Genomic DNA, 19856 nt, shown 5'->3' with positions numbered 1-19856 from the left:
ATGAATTTGATTCTGATTCTAATGGAAATTTCATTGCCTCAAATACATTAAATGTCACTGTTTCATCTTGGACCCTTAGGATCAACTTCCCTCCTTCTACATCAATTAGGGCTCTCCTGGTACCAAGAAATGGTCGTCCCAAGATGAGAGGAATTTCTTTGTCTTCTTCCATATCCAACATAACAAAGTCTGCCAGAAAAATGACTTTTTCCACCTTAACTAGTACATCTTCAACAATGCCCCTCAGATGCTTAATGGATCGATCTGCAAGCTGCAAAGATACAGTTGTAGGCTTTACTTCACCAATCCTTAATCTCCTGAAAACAGAAAAAGGCATTAGATTAATACTTGCGCCCGCATCACACATAACTTTATCAAATGCAATATTTCCTATAACACAAGGGATAGTAAAACTCCCTAGATCTTTGAGTTTTGGAGGTAGCTTCTTCTGTAGAATGGCACTGCACTTCTCTGTAAGCATCATGGTTTCCTCCTCTTCCAACTTTCTCTTGTTTACTAGAATGTCCTTAAGGAACTTAGCGTAGCTTGACATCTACTGCAAGGCTTCTATAAAAGGAATGTTAATATATAGTTTTTTAAATACCTCAAGGAATTTCGTGAACTGCTTATCTTGATTTTTCTTTCTGAGCCTCTGAGGAAAAGGCACAGGAGGGGTATGATGTGCCAACTTTGGCGGTATCTCAGGGAATGGTACTTTTTCCTTCTTCTGTTTTGGCATCTCTTCCCTCTTTGGTTCTTCTTCTTGGAGATTCTTTGACTCTTCCTCAACAATGATTTCTTCTTCGACTTTTTCATTAGACTCTTCCCTTTCTTTTGGTGGGTTCTCTTATTTCCCTCTTTGTTCAACCTCTTCCAAGACTGCACCACTTCTTTAAGTAATTGTATTTGCTTGTTCACGTGGATTTGTCACTGTGTTACTTGGTGGGGAACCTTGAGGTCGCTCATTCAACTTTTTGGCTATTTGACCCATCTGTACTTCCAAGTTTTGAATCGATGCCCATTGGTTTATGAAATTTACCCTCGTCTCACTCATAAAACTTGTGGTCTCTTACATGAATTTTTCGAACATATCCTCCAATTTCAAAACTCTTTGATCCCCTGGTTGATTATTCACCCCTACTTGATTGTTTGGCACTGTTCTTTGATTCCATTGATTATTCTGACTACCCCAAGATAAGTTTGGATGATTTCTCCAACTAGGATTGTACGTGTTGGAGAAAGGATTATTCTATTGTCTCTGATTCCTAGCCAAATAGTTGACTTGTTTTGATGATGAGGATGCTGAAGCAAAATTATTCCCCACTTGGCATTCAATGCTCGCATGGTTACCTGCACAAAAATACATGTTACTTAAGGTGTTCAAATTGAATTTACTTGCATACCTTATAATTGTTTCTGACGTGCTGTCAGTTGGGTTGAAATGGTTATGTAAGCATCAACTTCATGAATACCCATAGACTTCTTTGGATAAATTATTTCATTGGGTCTCTGGTAGTTGTTACTTGCCAAGACTTCAAGTAACTCATATGCTTATTTAGGTGTCTTGTTTTGCAATGCTCCTCCAGATGCTGCATCCACCGTTTTTTGCACATTTGTTAGCAACCCATTATAGAAAGTTTGGACTTGCATCCAAACAGGCAAACCATGGTGTGGACACTTTCTCAACAGTTCCTTATATCTCTCCCATGCTTCATAAAGTGACTCGTTCTCTTCCTGTAGAAATGAGGTGATATCATTTCTCATCTTTGCAGATTTTGCTGGAGGGAAGTATTTAGTCAGGAACTTTTGTGCCAATTCATTCCAGGTTGTGATTGTTCCTGTTGGTAGTGCCAGTAACCATCCCTTTGCTTTATCCCTTAATGAAAAGGGAAATAATCTTAACCTGATGGCATCATCTGCACTCCATTTTCCTTGAATGTGTTACAGATCTCTAAGAAGTTTGCAATGTGTGAATTTGGATCTTCCTTTAGATCTCCCCTAAATTGTACCGACTGTTGGATCATTTGGATGATTGCCGGCTTTATTTTAAAATTGTTGGCTTGGACCTATGGTCCAGTTATACTTGGACCACTACCATCAACGGAGGGTATTGAGAATTCCTTCAAAGTTCTGGTATAAGCCATCTCAATGACTATTGACTCTCGTTCTCTTCTCTCTCTAGTAAGTCTTCTTTCAATTTTTTCAATCTCTGGATCAATGGGAACCATTGGATGTTGTTTCACTCTTCGCATAAACTACACAAGATCACAAAGAATGAAAAGAAACACAAAATTAAACTAAAACTAATTAGAACAAAAATAAAACTCCAATCTTGTGAAAACTAGAAAACTTCAATATTAACACTAAATCAATCCCTGGCAACGGCGCCAAAAACTTGATGCGTTGATTTTACAACATGCAATGTGTAGGAAGTGCACTAGTCGCAAAAAGTAATAAAGTAATTAATAGAGTATCATTCCCACGAGGATTGTGTGTTAAGTACTAATTTTCCTAGGTTTGTAACTAGTTGAAGAAAATAAAGTTTTTTGGAATTGCGGGAGACAAAAACAGAAATTAACACAAAATTAATAACATAAATTTAAATTCTAACAACTTAAGAAAATATCAACTGATTACGGAAATATCAATTCAAGACAAAGAGGTTAGAGTTTGACTTCACTAAGTTACTCTGATTCAATCTGCGGTTGATGTTGCTTTTAAACTCACATGCAAAGATGTAAATCGAATTCCTTAAGTTGTAAATCATAACTTCTCAGGCTATATTTTCCTACTTATCCCTATTAAGCTTCCGCACCCAACAAAATGAAGATTAATAGTTCAAAGTCTCTTAAGCTAAATGGAACCCTAAAGTGATTTCATAGATCTCCGAACCTAACTCTAGCATTCATTAAACTATGGTATTTACTCTAAAAGGCTAACACATGAATCACTTCTCAGTTCATCATGCTCAACATTCAATTGAAATAAGGAAAACTCACATTCAATTTCATTAAGAACAAGAATAAATACAAAATCCAATGCAATAGAATATAAAAACAACATCTTAATAGATTAAACCATTGTAATCAAAGTTAGGTCAAAACCCTAACCCAAAAGTGGGTTAGTTCATATTTAAACTAAAGAAATTCGGACAATAAACTATAAGAAAAGAAATCAACATGATAAAAATGGTAGAAAGAGAATGAAATCTTCCCTAAATGAAGACTCAAATTGCTCCAACCTCCAATTTCTTCCTCTTCTTCTCCCAAAATCTGAACCCCCTCTAAAATGAGCTAAAGCTCTCTTAAATAGTCGGCCAAAAACCTAGGATTCTAATGTAATACATTTAAAATGCAACATTTTAAAAATAGAAGAAATGCAGTTTTCACTGTAGTGAAGAATAAACTTCATCGCAACATCGAATTGAAATCTTGCTAAACCATCTGACCCGAGGCTAGCTCGCCACGGCTGAGAATCATCTTCGTCGCAGCAAACTTTGTTCATTTATTCTGAAATTACAAAACTACCCTCTGCTTGCTTTTTCGTTTGAATCTTTTATCTTTGTGATCCCCGATTGGAACAAGCTTCATAATGCTTCCACTCCGCATAAGAATTTCCCCGATTCCTAAATTTCTCTTAATTCTGGGTCCAGAAACTCAATTTTGCTCAGTTTTGCTCCAAATGCATGTTTTGGCCTGAAACGTAAAATATATGAATTTAAGTTGCAATTCAAGCACAAAACGACTTAAGAAGTATCCAAAATCCTACCAAAAAGGTATAGAAAAATAGTATAATCCTAGGATTATCACAAGTCTTAACACACATATATACAAAATAAACATTTCCTGGATTAGGCAATAAATGTGTCTCATACAAAGCATACACATATAGAAAAAAGAATAAGCAATAATTACCCCCTATCTAGGAACACCCTAAACATTAGTTCATCTTCATTCTCCACTCTCAACCACACAATCATACCACAAATCATCAATCCTAGCCCTAGAGAAGGTTTCATATGCAACTTCCAAAGAGAAAACAAATTTTTGATCCCATGAAAATGAAAACTTTGAAAACACAACTCCATAGGCCTACTTTTCGGATCACTCTCCATTAATGTAGAACAAACGCACAACTTCAGATCATTAGGGCTTCGTTAAGCTTATAATGCTAGGCTAGGGTATTGGGTTATGAAAGAACGTAAGGGATTCAAGCAATTAAGAGGAATAATCTTACAATTCAAAAACACAATCGCTCAAAACAACTTACTCTCTTAAACCCGAAACCCTTTATCTTTTTTTTTCTTTTTATTGCATCACTCTGCCCAACCACAATTGAATATGTACCCTTTTCATGCTTCCTTATTGTTTTTTTTTCTTTTTTTCTTCTTATTATTATTATTTTAAACACATAACTTAGGAAGCAATGATATCACCCAATTCCCTTTTTTTTTTTTTTTCACACAACAACCCCTAGCCTGGTCTTTTGAATATCCTCACTAAAGTCCTATACAAATCTCGAAGCCACATACATTTTAATTTCAAGATTCAGATTAATCCTCTTAAAAGAACAACAAAGGTAGGAAATGTGTTTAAGAGTTAAAATGGGTAGGTTATTGTAGGTTAAAAGAAAGAAAATCAAGGCTCAATATATACAGTAAGGCTCAATGGGGTGACTAAGGATAGTAACATATAAGGGTGGCTTGAAAGGAAAAAAAGGTCCAAAGATGGCCTAAGTTGTAAAATCCCTCCCTAGTCAGGTACCCTCTGAATATCCCTCAATGAGAATACAGAGAATTCATGTCTGGGGAACGAGTTGTATTTAGAAAACCTATGCAAGAGTAATAATAATGTCTAAAACATTACTATAAGATGTACCGCATGATCAAAATTTGTACCTTCAAAAATAAAAATAAAAACTTAAATTCATTTGGGCATCAATCAATCAAAACATATTAATGCTATTTTCATTCATATGGTGGAAGCTTCAAAAAGGTGTTTTGGAAACATTTGTCATTTACATTATTTATATCAAGATAAAACATCAGGTTGACAATAAATTTTCTTCCCTCACGCATAGCCTTGCTGTCTCTAGCATCCCTTGCTTCTGGATTACTTGTAAAACATTCAACCATGAAAGGGTGAGCCCTAATTGCTCAGTAAGGAATGATCCATTTAATACCAAGTATGTTATTTGACATTCATTCAAACACATTCATTCACATACCACACCTCTTTTGCATCTAAGTATGGTTCCTTTTCTTTACTAACTCATATACTTTTCATCATCTTTCCTGTGGTCATATAAAACATCAAGTGTACACATACAAATAAGTATGTAAACATAGTACACACACATCACATGTCATGACATAACATCAAAATATCATCTAACATGAGTACCAATCATCTCATGATGTAAATAACATCATAACTCATGTAATGCAACTAAATGCATATGAATCATTTAACGTCTAGCAGATCGAACTTTTCTTAGCATCTTAAGCACTTCATATCATCTAGCCTCAAATTCATCTAGAGCTCATATCATTGGGAGGCATGCTTATGATTTATTTAGAATCTAAAGCATATATTCATCTTTCCTCTCATCTAGCCTTAAATTCATCTAGAGCTCATATCATTAGGAGGTGTGCTTATGCATTATTTATCATCTAAAGCACATGTTCATCTTTCCTCAACCGGAATATGAGGATATGTTTACGCGTTAATTAACATCTAAAGCATATATTCATCTTTCCTCTCATTTAGCCTTGAATTCATCTAGAGCTCATATCATCGAGAGGTGTGCTTACTCGTTATTTAGCATCTAAAGCATATATTCATCTCTCCTCAACCAGTATACGAGGATATGCTTACGCATTTTTCATCCTTTCTTTTTGCATCTCTAACATCTTATGGCATGTAAATACATGTTTTAGTGAGCTTAATACTTTTGATTCATCTATGGATTATCAATCCATTTACAATACCTCTTGCTCACATTCATCATCTTAAAACATATATTACATTGCATCTTCATGCCATTTCATAACATTAATCATGCATTTGCATCCATGACCATGTATATCTTTCAAAGATCATCTAACTAAATGGTAAACATTAGTTCATGGTTTAATCACATCAATATATAATCAATGCATAGTCATGAGAATTAATTATGTTAAATCTTGAACTTTAATAACTAAAAGCTTATACTTCAGGCTATTTTCCATCCACTTTCTAAATGAATTGGCTCTTGGCATAAACATAAAAGTTATAAGGTTATGTATTAGCTTTCTAGTGCTTTAAGAATCATCTCATTTAGATTTTTATAACTCAAGCTATGGTCGAAATACTGAAGCATGTTTAACATAAGCCCTAAAATTGCCAAATCCGAATTTTTCATATTAAACCATGCCATATCAACTTCTATTGACAATTAACAAATATGTCAACTTATGGATCAGTTAAACCTCCCTTTAATAGTCTTTAACATCTTAAAGGAAGGGTAAAACCTCACTCCCATGATCATCCATCATTGCTATAACATTGTAAATTAATGCAAATAACACATCAACACTTCTAATAGCAACCATTCAACACCATGTGGCCTCCAATGCTACAAGTTTTGCCACAATCAACATCAATACTTCATTTTCTTCAATTAAAACATAACAACTTATAAAACATAAATGGAAATAACTTCATGTATAATGAATTTAAGGCAATAAATAACATTAATGAGTTCAACTACACTTGCCATCAACTAATTCTATACCTTAAAGCCTTAATTTAAGGTTTCATTAAAATCTACAAACCCTATTATGCCATGCACTAATGTTTAGCCATTAGTTAGATGATCTTTGAAAGATATATATGGTCATGGATGCGAATACATGATTAATGTTATGAAATGGCATGAAGATTAATGTAATATATGTTTTAAGATGATGAATGTGAGCAAGAGGTAATGTAAATGGATTGATAATCCATAGATGAATCAAAAGTATTAAGCTCACTAAAACATGTATTTACATGCCATAAGATGTTAGAGATGCAAATAGATAGGATGAAAAATGCGTAAGCATATCCTCGTATACTGGTTGAGGAGAGATGAATATATGCTTTAGATGCTAAATAACGAGTAAGCACACCTCTCGATGATATGAGCTCTAGATGAATTCGAGGCTAAATGAGAGGAAAGATGAATATATACTTTAGATGCTAATTAACGCGTAAGCATATCCTCGTATTCCGATTGAGGAAAGATGAACATGTGCTTTAGATGATAAATAATGCGTAAGCACGCCTCCTAATGATATGAGCTCTAGATGAATTTAAGGCTAGATGAGAGGAAAGATGAATATATGCTTTAGATGCTAAATAACTCATAAGCATGCCTCCCAATTATAAGAGCTCTAGATGAATTTGAGGCTAGATGATATGAAGTGCTTAAGACACTAAGAAAAGTTCAACCGGCTAGACGTTAAATGATTCATATGCATTTAGTTGCATTACATGAGTTATGATATTATTTACATCATGAGATGATTTGTACTCATGTTAGATGATATTTAGATGTTATGTCATGACATGTGATGTGTGTGCACTATGTTTACATACTTATTTGTATGTGTACACTTGATGTTTTATATGACCATGGGGAAGATGATGAAAAGTATATGAGTTAGTAAAGAAAAGGAACCATACTTAGATGCAAAAGAGGTGTGGTATGTGAATGAATGTGTTTGAATGAATGTCAAATAACATACTTGGTATTAAATGGATCATTGCTCACTGAGCGATTAGGGCTCACCCTTTCATGGTTAAATGTTTTACAAGTAATCCAGAAGCAAGGGATGCTGGAGACAGCAAGGCTATGCATGAGGGAAGAAAATTTATTGTCATCCTGATGTTTTATCTTGATATAAATAATGTAAATGACAAATGTTTCTGAAACACCTTTTTGAAGCTTCCACCATATGAATGAAAATAGCATTAATATGTTTTGATTGATTGATGTTTGATTGATTGATGCCCAAATGAATTTAAGTTTTTATTTTCATTTTTGAAGGTACAAATTTTGATCCTGCGGTACATCTTATAGTAATGTTTTAGACATTATTATTACTCTTGCACATGTTTTCTAAATACAACTCGTTCCCCAGACATGAATTCTCTGGATTCTCATTGAGGGATATTCAAAGGGTACGTGACTGGGGAGGGGTTTTACATTTGGTATCAGAGCAAGTATTTTGTTACTTTAAAAAGGGTGTTTTAAGATGTTTTCTATTGTGGAGTTTTGCATTTATGATAATTGATGACATTATCCCTCATGTAAAGTTCTGCTGCTCTGGTTGTCTAATCGCTGTAAGTATGTTTACCTGATTTTAGGTAAGGATTGATTTAGATGATTAACGTTATATGTGCGACTGTGATAAGGAATAAATATGAGGAAAACAAGGAGAACTGATGCAGGTCGCAGTGATGCTTTGAATGCACAAGATGTCCCAACTGCACCTAAAGCTCCTAACTCGGAGCTGTTACTTCAAGCGCTCCGAGTTCAGATGTTGCAACATTGGAGCGTATGATCTAGGAGGCTGTTAATAGAGCTTTAAGGAGAACCATGCCGGAAAGTACAAGCACTCCGATGACAACAGCGATGACCAATATGGGACCAAGCCAAGCAGCTAGGACGAGTAACCTAGAAGTAATGGTTCCTGCAAAGCAGATTGGACCAATTTACAGCCTCTCAAGTAAACATCAGCCTCCAAAATTCAGCGGCACTAATGATCTTATAGTAGCGAAACAATGGATCTAGTTGGTGGAGAAAGCTACTGCTTTATTTCCTATGGCAGACTAGTAGAAGATCCAGTATGCTATATACTTGTTGAGAGGAGATGTTATGACATGGTAGGAGCTTACGAAGTAGAATCAGGATACCACCACTCTCACTTGGTCAGGGTTCAAGGAACTATTTAAGGAGCAACACTAGATTGTAGTTATGACATCCTCTAAGCTGTAAGAGTATATTACTTTGCAACAAGGAAATATGGTGGTCAAAGAGTACTCAATCAAGTTCAACTCCTTGGCTAAGTTTGCACCCACACTAGTCAGTACACCACAGACCCGATTGGAGAGATTTGTGGGCAGACTTCATCCCATTATCACCAGAGACGTTATGTCAGGTCATCAGCCCTCCCAAACATATAGTGAAGCACTCATTAGAGCCATCAGAGTGGAGGTGTACTTGAGGAAGGAGACCAAATTAAATCTTCCCCTAGCAGTGGCAAGCAATCCTCTCCAGATTGGCCAGTCCAGTAGTGCAAAACAAGTTGTTGGCAAAGACGATAATGGTAAAAGCAAGAAAAGAGTCCCACCTAAAGCCAACAAGAAGGACATAAAGAAAAAGGGCCAACAGAGGAAATGTGAGATCAGTTACTATAAGAAATGTCGAAGGAGACACAAGGGTGAATGTCTGGTGGGGACCAATGTTTGTTTTAGATGTCGCCAGCCAAGTCATATTGCAAGAGATTGTCCCATTGGTTCTATAACTTTAGTACCCGTAGTTGGAGGTATGACAACCAGGGTATATAATGTGGCCCATATGGAGGCAGATGCTAACCCTTCAATAGTCATGGGTCAGTTCTTATTCCATGATACTCCTTTGTATGTCTTGATTGATTCTGGTGCTACACATCCCTTCATCTCCTATGGTATGATTAAAAGAATAGGGTTAATTCCTATTAGAGTAAACATGCCATTAGGATTGAATTGCCTGATGGTGAGGGTGTAGTGACCAATGAAGTCTTAATGAGGGAGTTAGGACTATTAGAGGCCGAGATATGATGAACTAGGGTTTTTATTCCTTACCTTAAACCCTTCAATTTGAAGATCCAAGGCTCCTATCTTCTTCTCCTTGAAAAATTATGCAAAACTCCTTTAAAACATAAGAGAGAAAGCTTGTTTCATGGAAGATTTGAGAGAAAATGGAAGAAAAGTTGAAGAAATGATATCTCCCTTGGCTTGAACGAATTTCCTCTCATTTATAGGAAACTATTTCATTAATTTTCCAAAATTATACTATATGCAATTAAGCCTACTCATCCTAGACTTTTGCAATGCTTATCCATAGGCAAAATGACTATTTTGCCCCTAATACCCTTTTATGGATAATTGATTCATACCGTTCCAAATGAATTGACTATTTTGCTCTTTGTTAGAATTTATGCTTTTTAACATAAAATTAACATCTAAAGGACTATTTTGAGTTGGGAACATACCTTTGACATCTTGGGTATTACATTTCCTTCCCCATTACAATAATTTCATCCCCGAAATTATAGAAACAGCTCCGAGTATCGACTTCTCATATCTTTTTCCATTTCCCAAGTAGCTTATTCTATCTTATGATTCCTTCAAAGCACTTTTACTAGTGGAATTTGCTTGTTTCTGAGTTCTTTTATCTTTCTATTAACCACATCAATATATAATCAATTCATAGTCATAAGAATTAATAATGTTAAATCTTAAACTTTAATAACTAGAAGCTTATGCTTTAGGCCATTTTGCATCCATTTTTTAAATGAATTGGCTCTTGGCATAAACACAAAAGTTATAGGGCTATGTCTTAACTTTCTAGTGCTTTAAGAATCATCTCATTTAGATTTGTATCACTCAAGTTATGATCAAAATACTGAAGCATGTTTAACATATGCCCTAAAATTGCCAAATTTGAATTCTTCATATTAAACAATGCCATATCAACTTCTATTGAAAATTAACAAATATGTCAACTTATGGATAAGTTAAACCTCCTCTTAATAGTCTTTAACATCTTAAAGGAAGGGTAAAACCTCACTCCCATGATCATCCATCATTGCTATAACATTGTAAGTTAATGCAAACAACACATCAACACTTCTAATAGCAACCACCATTCAACACCATGTCGCCTCCAATATTACAAGTTTTGCCACAATCAACATCAATACTTCATTTTCTGCAATTAAAACATGACAACTCATAAAACATAAATGGCAATAAATAACATTAATGAGTTCAACTACACTTGCCATCAACTAATTCTATGCCTTAAAGCCTTAATTTAAGGTTTCATTAAAATCTACAAACCCTAGCTAATTTCTAAAGTCATGGGAAGTTCTTCGTTACCTTTTTAAAGAATTCCCCCACCAAATCCTTTGCCTTTGTCTTCTTTTACACCTTATTCCTATATATATAACATTATACCTTAACATCTACGTCAAATCTTCAAATCACATCAAAACTAGGGTTTTTATTCCTTTACCTTAAACCCTTCAATTTGAAGATCCAAGGCTCCTATCTTCTTCTCCTTGAAAAATTATGCAAAACTCCTTTAAAACTTAGAGAGAGAAAGCTTGTTTCATGGAAGATTTGAGAGAAAATGGAAGAAAAGTTGAAGAAAAGTTGAAGAAATGATATCTCCCTTGGCTTGAACGAATTTCCTCTCATTTATAGAAAAATATTTCATTAATTTTCCAAAATTATGCTATTGGCCCAATTGTTTTAATTGTATAACTCATAAGTCCTTAATTCTTCATATAATGACATTTTGGTCATTTGGCACTAAACATAATTATTACTTAATTAATGCCATTAAATGCAATTAAGCCAACTCATCCTTGACTTTTGCAATGCTTATCCATAGGCAAAATGACTATTTTGCCCCTAATACCCTTTTATGGATAATTGATTCATACCATTCTAAATGAATTGACTATTTTACCCTTTGTTAGATTTTATGCTTTTTAACATAAAATTAACATCTAAAGGACTATTTTCAGTTGGGAACATACCTTTGACATCTTGGGAATTACATAAGTCATTTCTTTAATCATGCGTCGTCTAGGATTTCGTCTCAAGTGATCATCAAATAGGTTCTAGAATTTTAGGGATCTCACAAAAAACGTAGGAAGATTACACACAAAACATCCCTAAATGCTAGAATCAACCAACCAAACAGACCACATTCCAAGAGTTTCAAACTAAAACAAAACCAACATCTAGAATAGTTCTTCGACTAGGGTAAAAATTGACGTCTCCTATTCACTACATGTCACTGTAATCATGTTATCTCATAGACATTTGTAGAGGTGGAACAAATGGGCCAGGTTAGGCGGGTCAACCCTAACCCGGCCCGTAATGAAGAGGGTTCAACCCGCCAGCAACCCCCGAGCAGGCCGGGTTGCAAAATGGCAACCCGACGGCCTACGGGTTGCTATTTTGTCCTCTCTACAGGAGGACCGCCAACCCAGCGGGTTGCATCCGGGTTGGCCGAAAAATAAATTAAAAAAATGTTAAATTAATTTTTTTAAATTACCCTTTTACCCTTGAAATATAGTCGTTTTATAGCCGTTGGAGGGGTCTTTTTCGTCATTTTCTTTCCCCATTTTTTTCTATAAATTGACCCTAAACTCTCATATTTTTCTCACAACTCAAATTCTCTCATTCTCTCAAATTCTCTATTCTCTAATCTCTATTCTCTTAATTATTCATTTATTCTCTTAATCTTTTTGTTATCAATTTGCTCTTGTTTTAATTTTTATTAGTTTTTGCAATTTTCAATTCACATTTCCAATTTTCCAAATTCCAATTTCCATATTCCAATTCTCTTTCTTTAATTTGTATTTCTTCTACATCAATTTTCTTTTTTCAACTACAATGGATACATATTTCTCTCCCATCAATTTCAGTGATGAAGAAAACTACTATCCTAGTCCTAGTCCCGCTGATTTTACTATGAATGCAGGAGATTCAAATAGTCCTGCTGTCCCAATCCCAGTCTTAGAATCCGATACACCTCAAAATATGGCGTCAATTCCAACAGCGCCCGGTGGTTCTAGAAGTCGTCCTCGTAATCGTCGTCCTCGTCCAACTTCATCTCAAGCTGAGGCGGGATCATCAACTGCCGTCGAAAGCGAAAACAGACACACATCAGACGTTTGGGCGCATTTCGACAAGTTTTACGAGACAGAAAATGGCGTTCAAGTCAAGAAAGCAAGATGCAAATATTGTGCAAATGTTTATAAAGCTGATTCAGGTAATGGTACTAGTACTTTAAAAAGGCATGCTAATAAACATATTAATCAACATGGAAATAGAGAAAGCAATCAAACTCAAATAACTAATATGGGTACTACTTGGCGTTATAATTCTGATGTATATAGGGAACAGTTAGCTTTATATATTGCTGCATCTGATCAACCTATTAATATGGCAGAAGATAAATATTTTGAAAGATTTGTTCAAAATTCATTTTTTCCAGGATTTAAAAGTTATTCTAAAACTGCAACTAGAAATGATTTAATAAAATTGTTTAAAAAAATGAAATTAGAATTAAAAAATAAATTTCATACTTGTCATATTAGTGTGGCTTTAACTGCTGATATTTGGAGTGGTAGAGCTAAACAAGATTATATTTGTGTGACTAGTCATTATTTTGATAATGAATTTAAATTAAATAAATCTTTATTAGGATTTAGATTAATGGATGTGGATCATAGTGGTTTAGAAATCTATAATAAAATTATTGAAGTTTTAGAAGATTATGATATTATTGATAAAGTGATAAGTTTAACTTTAGATAATGCAAGTTCTAATAGTAAAGCTATAGAATTTTTTCAAAATAATTATCTTTTATATAATAATTTGAAGTTTTTTCACCAACGTTGTGCATGTCATGTTATTAATTTAATTGTGAAAAGTGGTATGAAAACAATTAAAAAAAATATTGATAGAATTAGGGAATCTTTAGCTTGGATTACTAGTAGTAATAAAAGAAATGCTGAATTTCAAGAAGCTTGTATAAAATCAAATATGTCTCCTAGAACTTTTGCATTAGATATGCCTGTTAGATGGAATAGTACTTATTTAATGCTTGATTCATGTTTACCTTATGCTAATATAATTAGTTATTTTGTAGCAAATAATAGAGGTCCTCATCATTTGGTAGAAAATGATTGGAAGATAGCTAAAGTATTTCATTCTTTTCTCAAATGTTTTTACCAAGCCACTTTACAACTTTCTGGTGTGTATTACCCTACTAGTCCATTGGTAATACATGCAATTATAAAAATTTCCGAGTTATTTACAAAAAACAAAGATGATGAAATTTTACATGCACCAATAAAGGCAATGGAAAATTTTTTTTTGAAATATTGGAGACCCGTTCCTTTTCTTTATTGTTTAGGTGCTATATTTGATCCTAGAATTAAATTAGCACGTTTAGAAAATGGTCTTGACAATTTAAGTGAAAATTTACAAAACGAATCATATATCAATCAAATAGGAGAGGTAAAAAATAGTCTTTTCGAAGTATATTTCCAATATGAAAACAGGTATGGGAACCCGCAGTCGCAAAGAGGCGAAATATCCAGAGAAGCTGTAGCAGAAGAAACAAATGAAGACTTATTCTCTTGGAATGCACTGAATAGGCCGAAGAGGACCCGAGTCCGAAGCACAGCCTCCTCTTCAGACGCACCACCACCAACAACAACAACAACTAATATGCTGTCCTCCATGGAGTCGCAGAGTAATGAACTTCAACAATATTTGGCAACCCCCGAAATGTTTTCAACAGGTCACTTTGATCTCTTAGAGTATTGGAGAGCCAGAAAATGTATTTTTCCGGTATTATCAAGACTTGCCTTGGATGTTTTCGCTGTTCCTGTCTCAACCGTCTCATCCGAACAAACATTTAGTGCAAGTGGAAGGATTTTAAATGAAAGGAGGACTAAACTTGCTCCAAAAATGATTGAAGTCCTCACATGTCTTCGAGATTGGGAACGATCGCGCCATCAAGATCAATACGAGGTTATCGACAATGCTTTAGTAGAATCATTTCAATTTTGTAATATAGATGATACAGATGAGGGAGGTCCTAGTGAACCACCCCCAATTTAGTTGTTTTGTAAAATGTAATTTGTAAATTAATTGTCAATTATTGCACTCTTTTTTCTTTACCAAGTTTTTCTCCCATTGGGTTTTTCTTGGTGAGGTTTTTAACGAGGCAATAATTGTTGTAATTTCTTATTTTATTTTTTGATAAATGAATAAGTCTAATTTTTCTTATATTACAATTTTATTGTATTAAAATTGAATTAATATTTGAAATGTGAACCAAAAAAAAATTGAATTGAATTGAATTATTGATATTTGAAAAGTTAACTAAAAACAATTATATTTATAATTATTTATTTGAAAAGTTAAATTAAAAAAAGAAAAAAAAAAAGAAAATCGGGCTAACCCAGCCCAGACCGCCGCTAACCCGGCGGGTTAGGGTTGGCAGGCCGGGCTGGGCCAGCCATTTTCTCCATAATGGCGGGCCTAACCCGGTCTGCCTTTGTTGGCGGGCGGGTTAGGCTGGCCCACCAAACAACGTAACCCGCTGCGGGCCGGGCCGGGCGAGTTAATTTTCCACCTTTAGACATTTGACATAGTCCAGGAAACACAAAGATTCCACAAACTCACAAAAAATTTATAGGCATACATAAACATTAATTAATAAACATAAATTTCATACTTTCCACTCCCAACCAAATTCCTACATTGTCTCCAATGTAGCCATCAACACTAAGTAGAGGTGAAAAGGGAAAGAAACGAGTTACCCCCCTTGATTAACAAATCGTAAAGCACCGGAAGTAACTCCATTGAATGTGCATCCTATAGCCAACATGAAATATACCTACACAAAAGAAAGAACACATGGTGTCTTGGAATAGAATCCATGTTGTTAGTTAGTCATAAAAAAGTTTGCGGAAATTTAAACAAACACACAAATAAGAAAAAATGAAATCAACATAAAAGTAAATAAAGTTTATACAAGCTGAAAACAAAAATTATACAAGCAAAAACAGCAAAAATTAAACACACAAAAGCCTCATAAATCAAGGCAAAGTAACTAGAAATCACAGAGCAAATTAACAGTCCCTAGCAATGGCGCCAAAAACATGATAGACATACAAAGTTTAATCCTTCGCAAGTGCAGGAGTTGCAATTGCAGCATAGTGCACGAGTAAGGGTCGATCCCACAAAGACTGGAGGTGCTCTTTTGATCCTAGAAACTATGCCTTGATGAAAGTAACAAGAATTGAAATAAAGAAAACATATAAACGACATTAAAGTAAATCTAAATCTAACTATATAAAAAGGATCCTAGGGCTCTAACTGTTAGGAAACGATCAACTCATGGCAACGGAAAACAAAAATTATATATAACACAGATCATTCCTTAGAACTAAGATCAGGGCACAAAGTTTCAGTTTATACATTAAATCAGAATCTGCAGAAAAAATTAGTTTAGAGTTAAGAAATCATACGCACGTTTAGAGGCTCCTCCAACTTGTCTCCGAATGGGTTTCGCTACCGATCCAAGAGTAGGATCGAACCAGCAGTAGTCCACACAAAAATAATCCAAAGAGCTAAAGTGGGATTTGCTAGATCCTCTTTAGCCTTAAGAACTAAGAGCAAGAATCAAATGTAATATTTGATTCAACCAAATGTGAAGTGCCGTTGGAAGAGAGAAAAGGGGGCTGGAATTTTTTAATCAAAAGTGATTGAATGAATTGTTATTTTATTTCACAAAAGCTTGCACTTATATAGTGCACACAATGCCCTATTCCATCATGGAATAGGCTTGGGCACCAACCCAAACAACCCCTATGTCCAAACAGCCCCTTTTATATATTTTAATTTTTATTATTATTATTTCAATTAAATTAAATTAATATATGTAAAAATATATTAACATTTAACAATAACAATAATTCATTTAAATATATGCGTACACATATTTAAATATAATCTCACATATTTAATTTTAATATCAAATTAAATAAAGGCTACAACCTCAACAAATTTAATTACACTGTGAGATTACCAAAATACCATTTCGCCTAAAAAGACAAAAACACCATTCTTATAAACTGGTTCTTAAATTATCTTCTATATGTGTGACCCGTAGGCTCTTTATCATATCGGTAGTGTGTAGTATCGCGATTAACACCAATTAATCATCTCACTACACATAGACCAAGATTGGCCCTTCACAAGGCATCATGGCCTCCCTATATATTCAGATTCAGCAAAGCAGCTACCAGTCAACGATATGGTTACCGTACAATCCAATCCTTTCATCATCTGTTATCTCATTGAGACCGAGGCACAGAAATAGTGTCAACCTCAGCTACTCTCGATATGTATGTATTCAGTTACTAGACCAATTACCAGAATAATTAACTAGATAGAGCAACAACTCAATCTCACTATTGCCAGAATTTTAGTGTCATTGCCATTTATTGAATTGCGCTGTGAGATAACTTCTCCCGTACCCGGGAGATGAATCCTTTATCGATCCACCATAGTCTGGATACACTCCTTCATGCAGCCAATCACTACCGTATTGACAGCTTTGAATAGAACTACATTGGGCTAGTGTCAAACTACACCAATCGGTGCACAAGGCACTCCGGTGATCTCAAGTCTAAGGATCATATGTACCACCATTTGTTAGAGGATTTGTTCCATAGACATTGGGGTTACCATCCATATGGAATCCTCTGATTGGTCAGTCTAGTGAACTTGCCTACAGCAAGCATCGATGTGTTACACCAGGTTATCACCAAACAACCTTGACAAGTGAGATCAGTCAATGCCTTTCGACAGAGTCGTTCAACACTATGGTAGCCTTACCGTATTATCCATGCCCTTACTTCAAAATAATACTAGGGCTACAGACGTTTCTAGAATGGCCACCATATGTGCTCATAGGGTTCTCACTATCAAGATTTGAAACACTTGATACCCTCGTCATGGTTCTACTATTCTAAGGACATGTATCAATACATACAATAATGATTTATGCGATATAGAATAAAATGCCTTTTTTATTGATCAATAAACATTATTACAAAGAGTCAATTCTACAATAATTGAATGGCTCTAGGGTACCCACTCTAACAATCTCCCACTTGCACTAATACCAATCATTCATGTATTTAATACCAAAAGATCTCAAGTGCCTTTCATGCTTCTACTGTGACAGAGGCTTTGTCAGTGGATCTGCAAGATTGTCGTTAGTATGCACTTTACTGATATGCACATCTTTCCTCTCAACTATTTCTCTGACGAGATGGAATCATCTGAGTATGTGTCTGGACTTCTGATGAGACCCTGGTTCCTTGGCTTGAGCGATTGCTCCATTGTTGTCATAATAGATGTTGGATCAACAATTGTGGGAACCACACCAAGTTTAGTGACGAACTTATTAATCCAGACTACCTCCTTGGCCGCATCAAATAATGCAATATACTCAGCCTCTATTGTAGAGTCCGCTACAGTGCTTTGCTTGGAGCTCTTCTAGCTCACTGCACCCTCATTAAGACAAAATACAAGCCCTAATTGTGATTGATAATCATCTTTGTCTGTTTGGAAACTAGCATCACTGTATCCTCTTACAGTGAGCCTATCTTCCCCTCCATAAACCAAGGACATATCCTTAGTCCTCTTCAAGTACTTAAGAATGTTCTTGACAACCATCCAGTGATGCTCACCTGGATCCAATTGATATCTACTACAAGTGCTCAAAGCACATGAGACATCAATCTGAGTACATAGCATGGCATACATGATGGATGCAATTGTTGATGTATATGGGATCCTCTTCATCCTATCTCTCTCATCTTGTGTTCTAGGACACATATCCTTAGAGAGATAAACACCATGTGACATCGGAAGAAATCTCATCTTGGATTCTTCCATACTGAATCATTTTAGTACTTTGTCAATATATGCACTCTGACTTAGGCTAAGCAACCTACGTGATCTATCACAATAGATCTTTATTCCAAGGATGTAAGCTATTTTCCCTAAGTCCTTCATGGATAAGCACTTGGATAACCAAGTCTTTACCGACTACAAGCTCGGTATATCATTCCTGATCAGAAGTATGTCATCGACATACAACACTAGAATGCCACTGCGCTCCCACTCACTTTCTTGTAAACACAAGGCTCATCTTCATTCTTGATAAAACCGAATTCTTTTACGACTTCATCAAAATGAATGTTCCAGCTTCTTGAAACTTGCTTGCGTCCATAAATGGATCTCTGTAACTTGCATACCATATCAGCTTGTCCATCAAGAACGAAACCATCAGGTTGTGTCATATACACATCTTCTTCAAGGTTTCCATTCAGGAAAGTTGTTTTGACATCCATTTGCCAAATCTCATAGTCATGATATGTAGCAATCGCAAGCATAATCCAGATGGATTTAATCATGGCAACTGGCGAAAAGGTTTCTTCATAGTCAATACCATGAATTTGTTTGAAACCTTTGACAACCAGTCATGCCTTATAAGTATGCACCTTGTCATCTATGTCAGTCTTCTTCTTGAAGACCCATTTACACCCTATGGGTTTTACCTCTTCATGTGGCTCCACCAGAGACCATACTTGGTTCTGGTACATAGAGTCCATCTCAGATTTCATGGCTTCAAGCCATTTAATGGAATCTGGATCAGATATAGCATCTTCGTAGGTTCTGGGTTCATCGTCTTGGTAGACTAGTACGTCACCATGTTGAGTCACGAGATAACCGTATCTCTTAGGCTCATGGCATACTCTACCAAATCTACGTAGCTCTTGTGCTAACTAAGACAGTTCACTTTGATCCACAAGTTATAGTGTAACCTCCTCATAATGTTCAACCACTTCTTATGGCACATCATCCCCTCTTTCGTCTAGTATAATTTGTCATTCTAGAACTTCATCGAGTTCTACTTTTCTCCCACTAGTATTTCTTAGAAAAAAATCCTTT

The 19856-nt window shown here is 35.2% G+C and overlaps 1 protein-coding gene and 1 non-coding gene across 2 annotated transcripts; both read left to right on the top strand.

Annotated features, from left to right (window-relative positions):
• The first annotated feature begins 1660 nt into the window (after positions 1-1660).
• On the top strand, positions 1661-1767 carry LOC116118746. Its single transcript, XR_004126206.1, has one exon. It is a non-coding gene; the product is annotated as a small nucleolar RNA R71 (small nucleolar RNA).
• Positions 1768-9051: 7284 nt separating this feature from the next.
• Positions 9052-9795, top strand: LOC116118612. The gene has a single exon (XM_031404607.1). The coding sequence runs from the start codon at positions 9052-9054 to the stop codon at positions 9793-9795; it is 744 nt and encodes a 247-aa protein (XP_031260467.1).
• The last annotated feature ends 10061 nt before the right edge of the window (positions 9796-19856 follow it).

This window comes from Pistacia vera, unplaced genomic scaffold, assembly GCF_008641045.1.
Source record: "Pistacia vera cultivar Batoury unplaced genomic scaffold, PisVer_v2 Contig1242, whole genome shotgun sequence".
NCBI classification, from domain to species: Eukaryota; Viridiplantae; Streptophyta; class Magnoliopsida; order Sapindales; family Anacardiaceae; genus Pistacia; species Pistacia vera.
This window is presented reverse-complemented; position numbering and strand designations above follow the sequence as displayed.

Coding starts and splice junctions, on each gene's coding strand:
- LOC116118612 (XM_031404607.1), top strand. CDS start 9,052: ATGGTGGTCAAAGAGTACTCAATCAAGTTCAACTCCTTGGCTAAGTTT.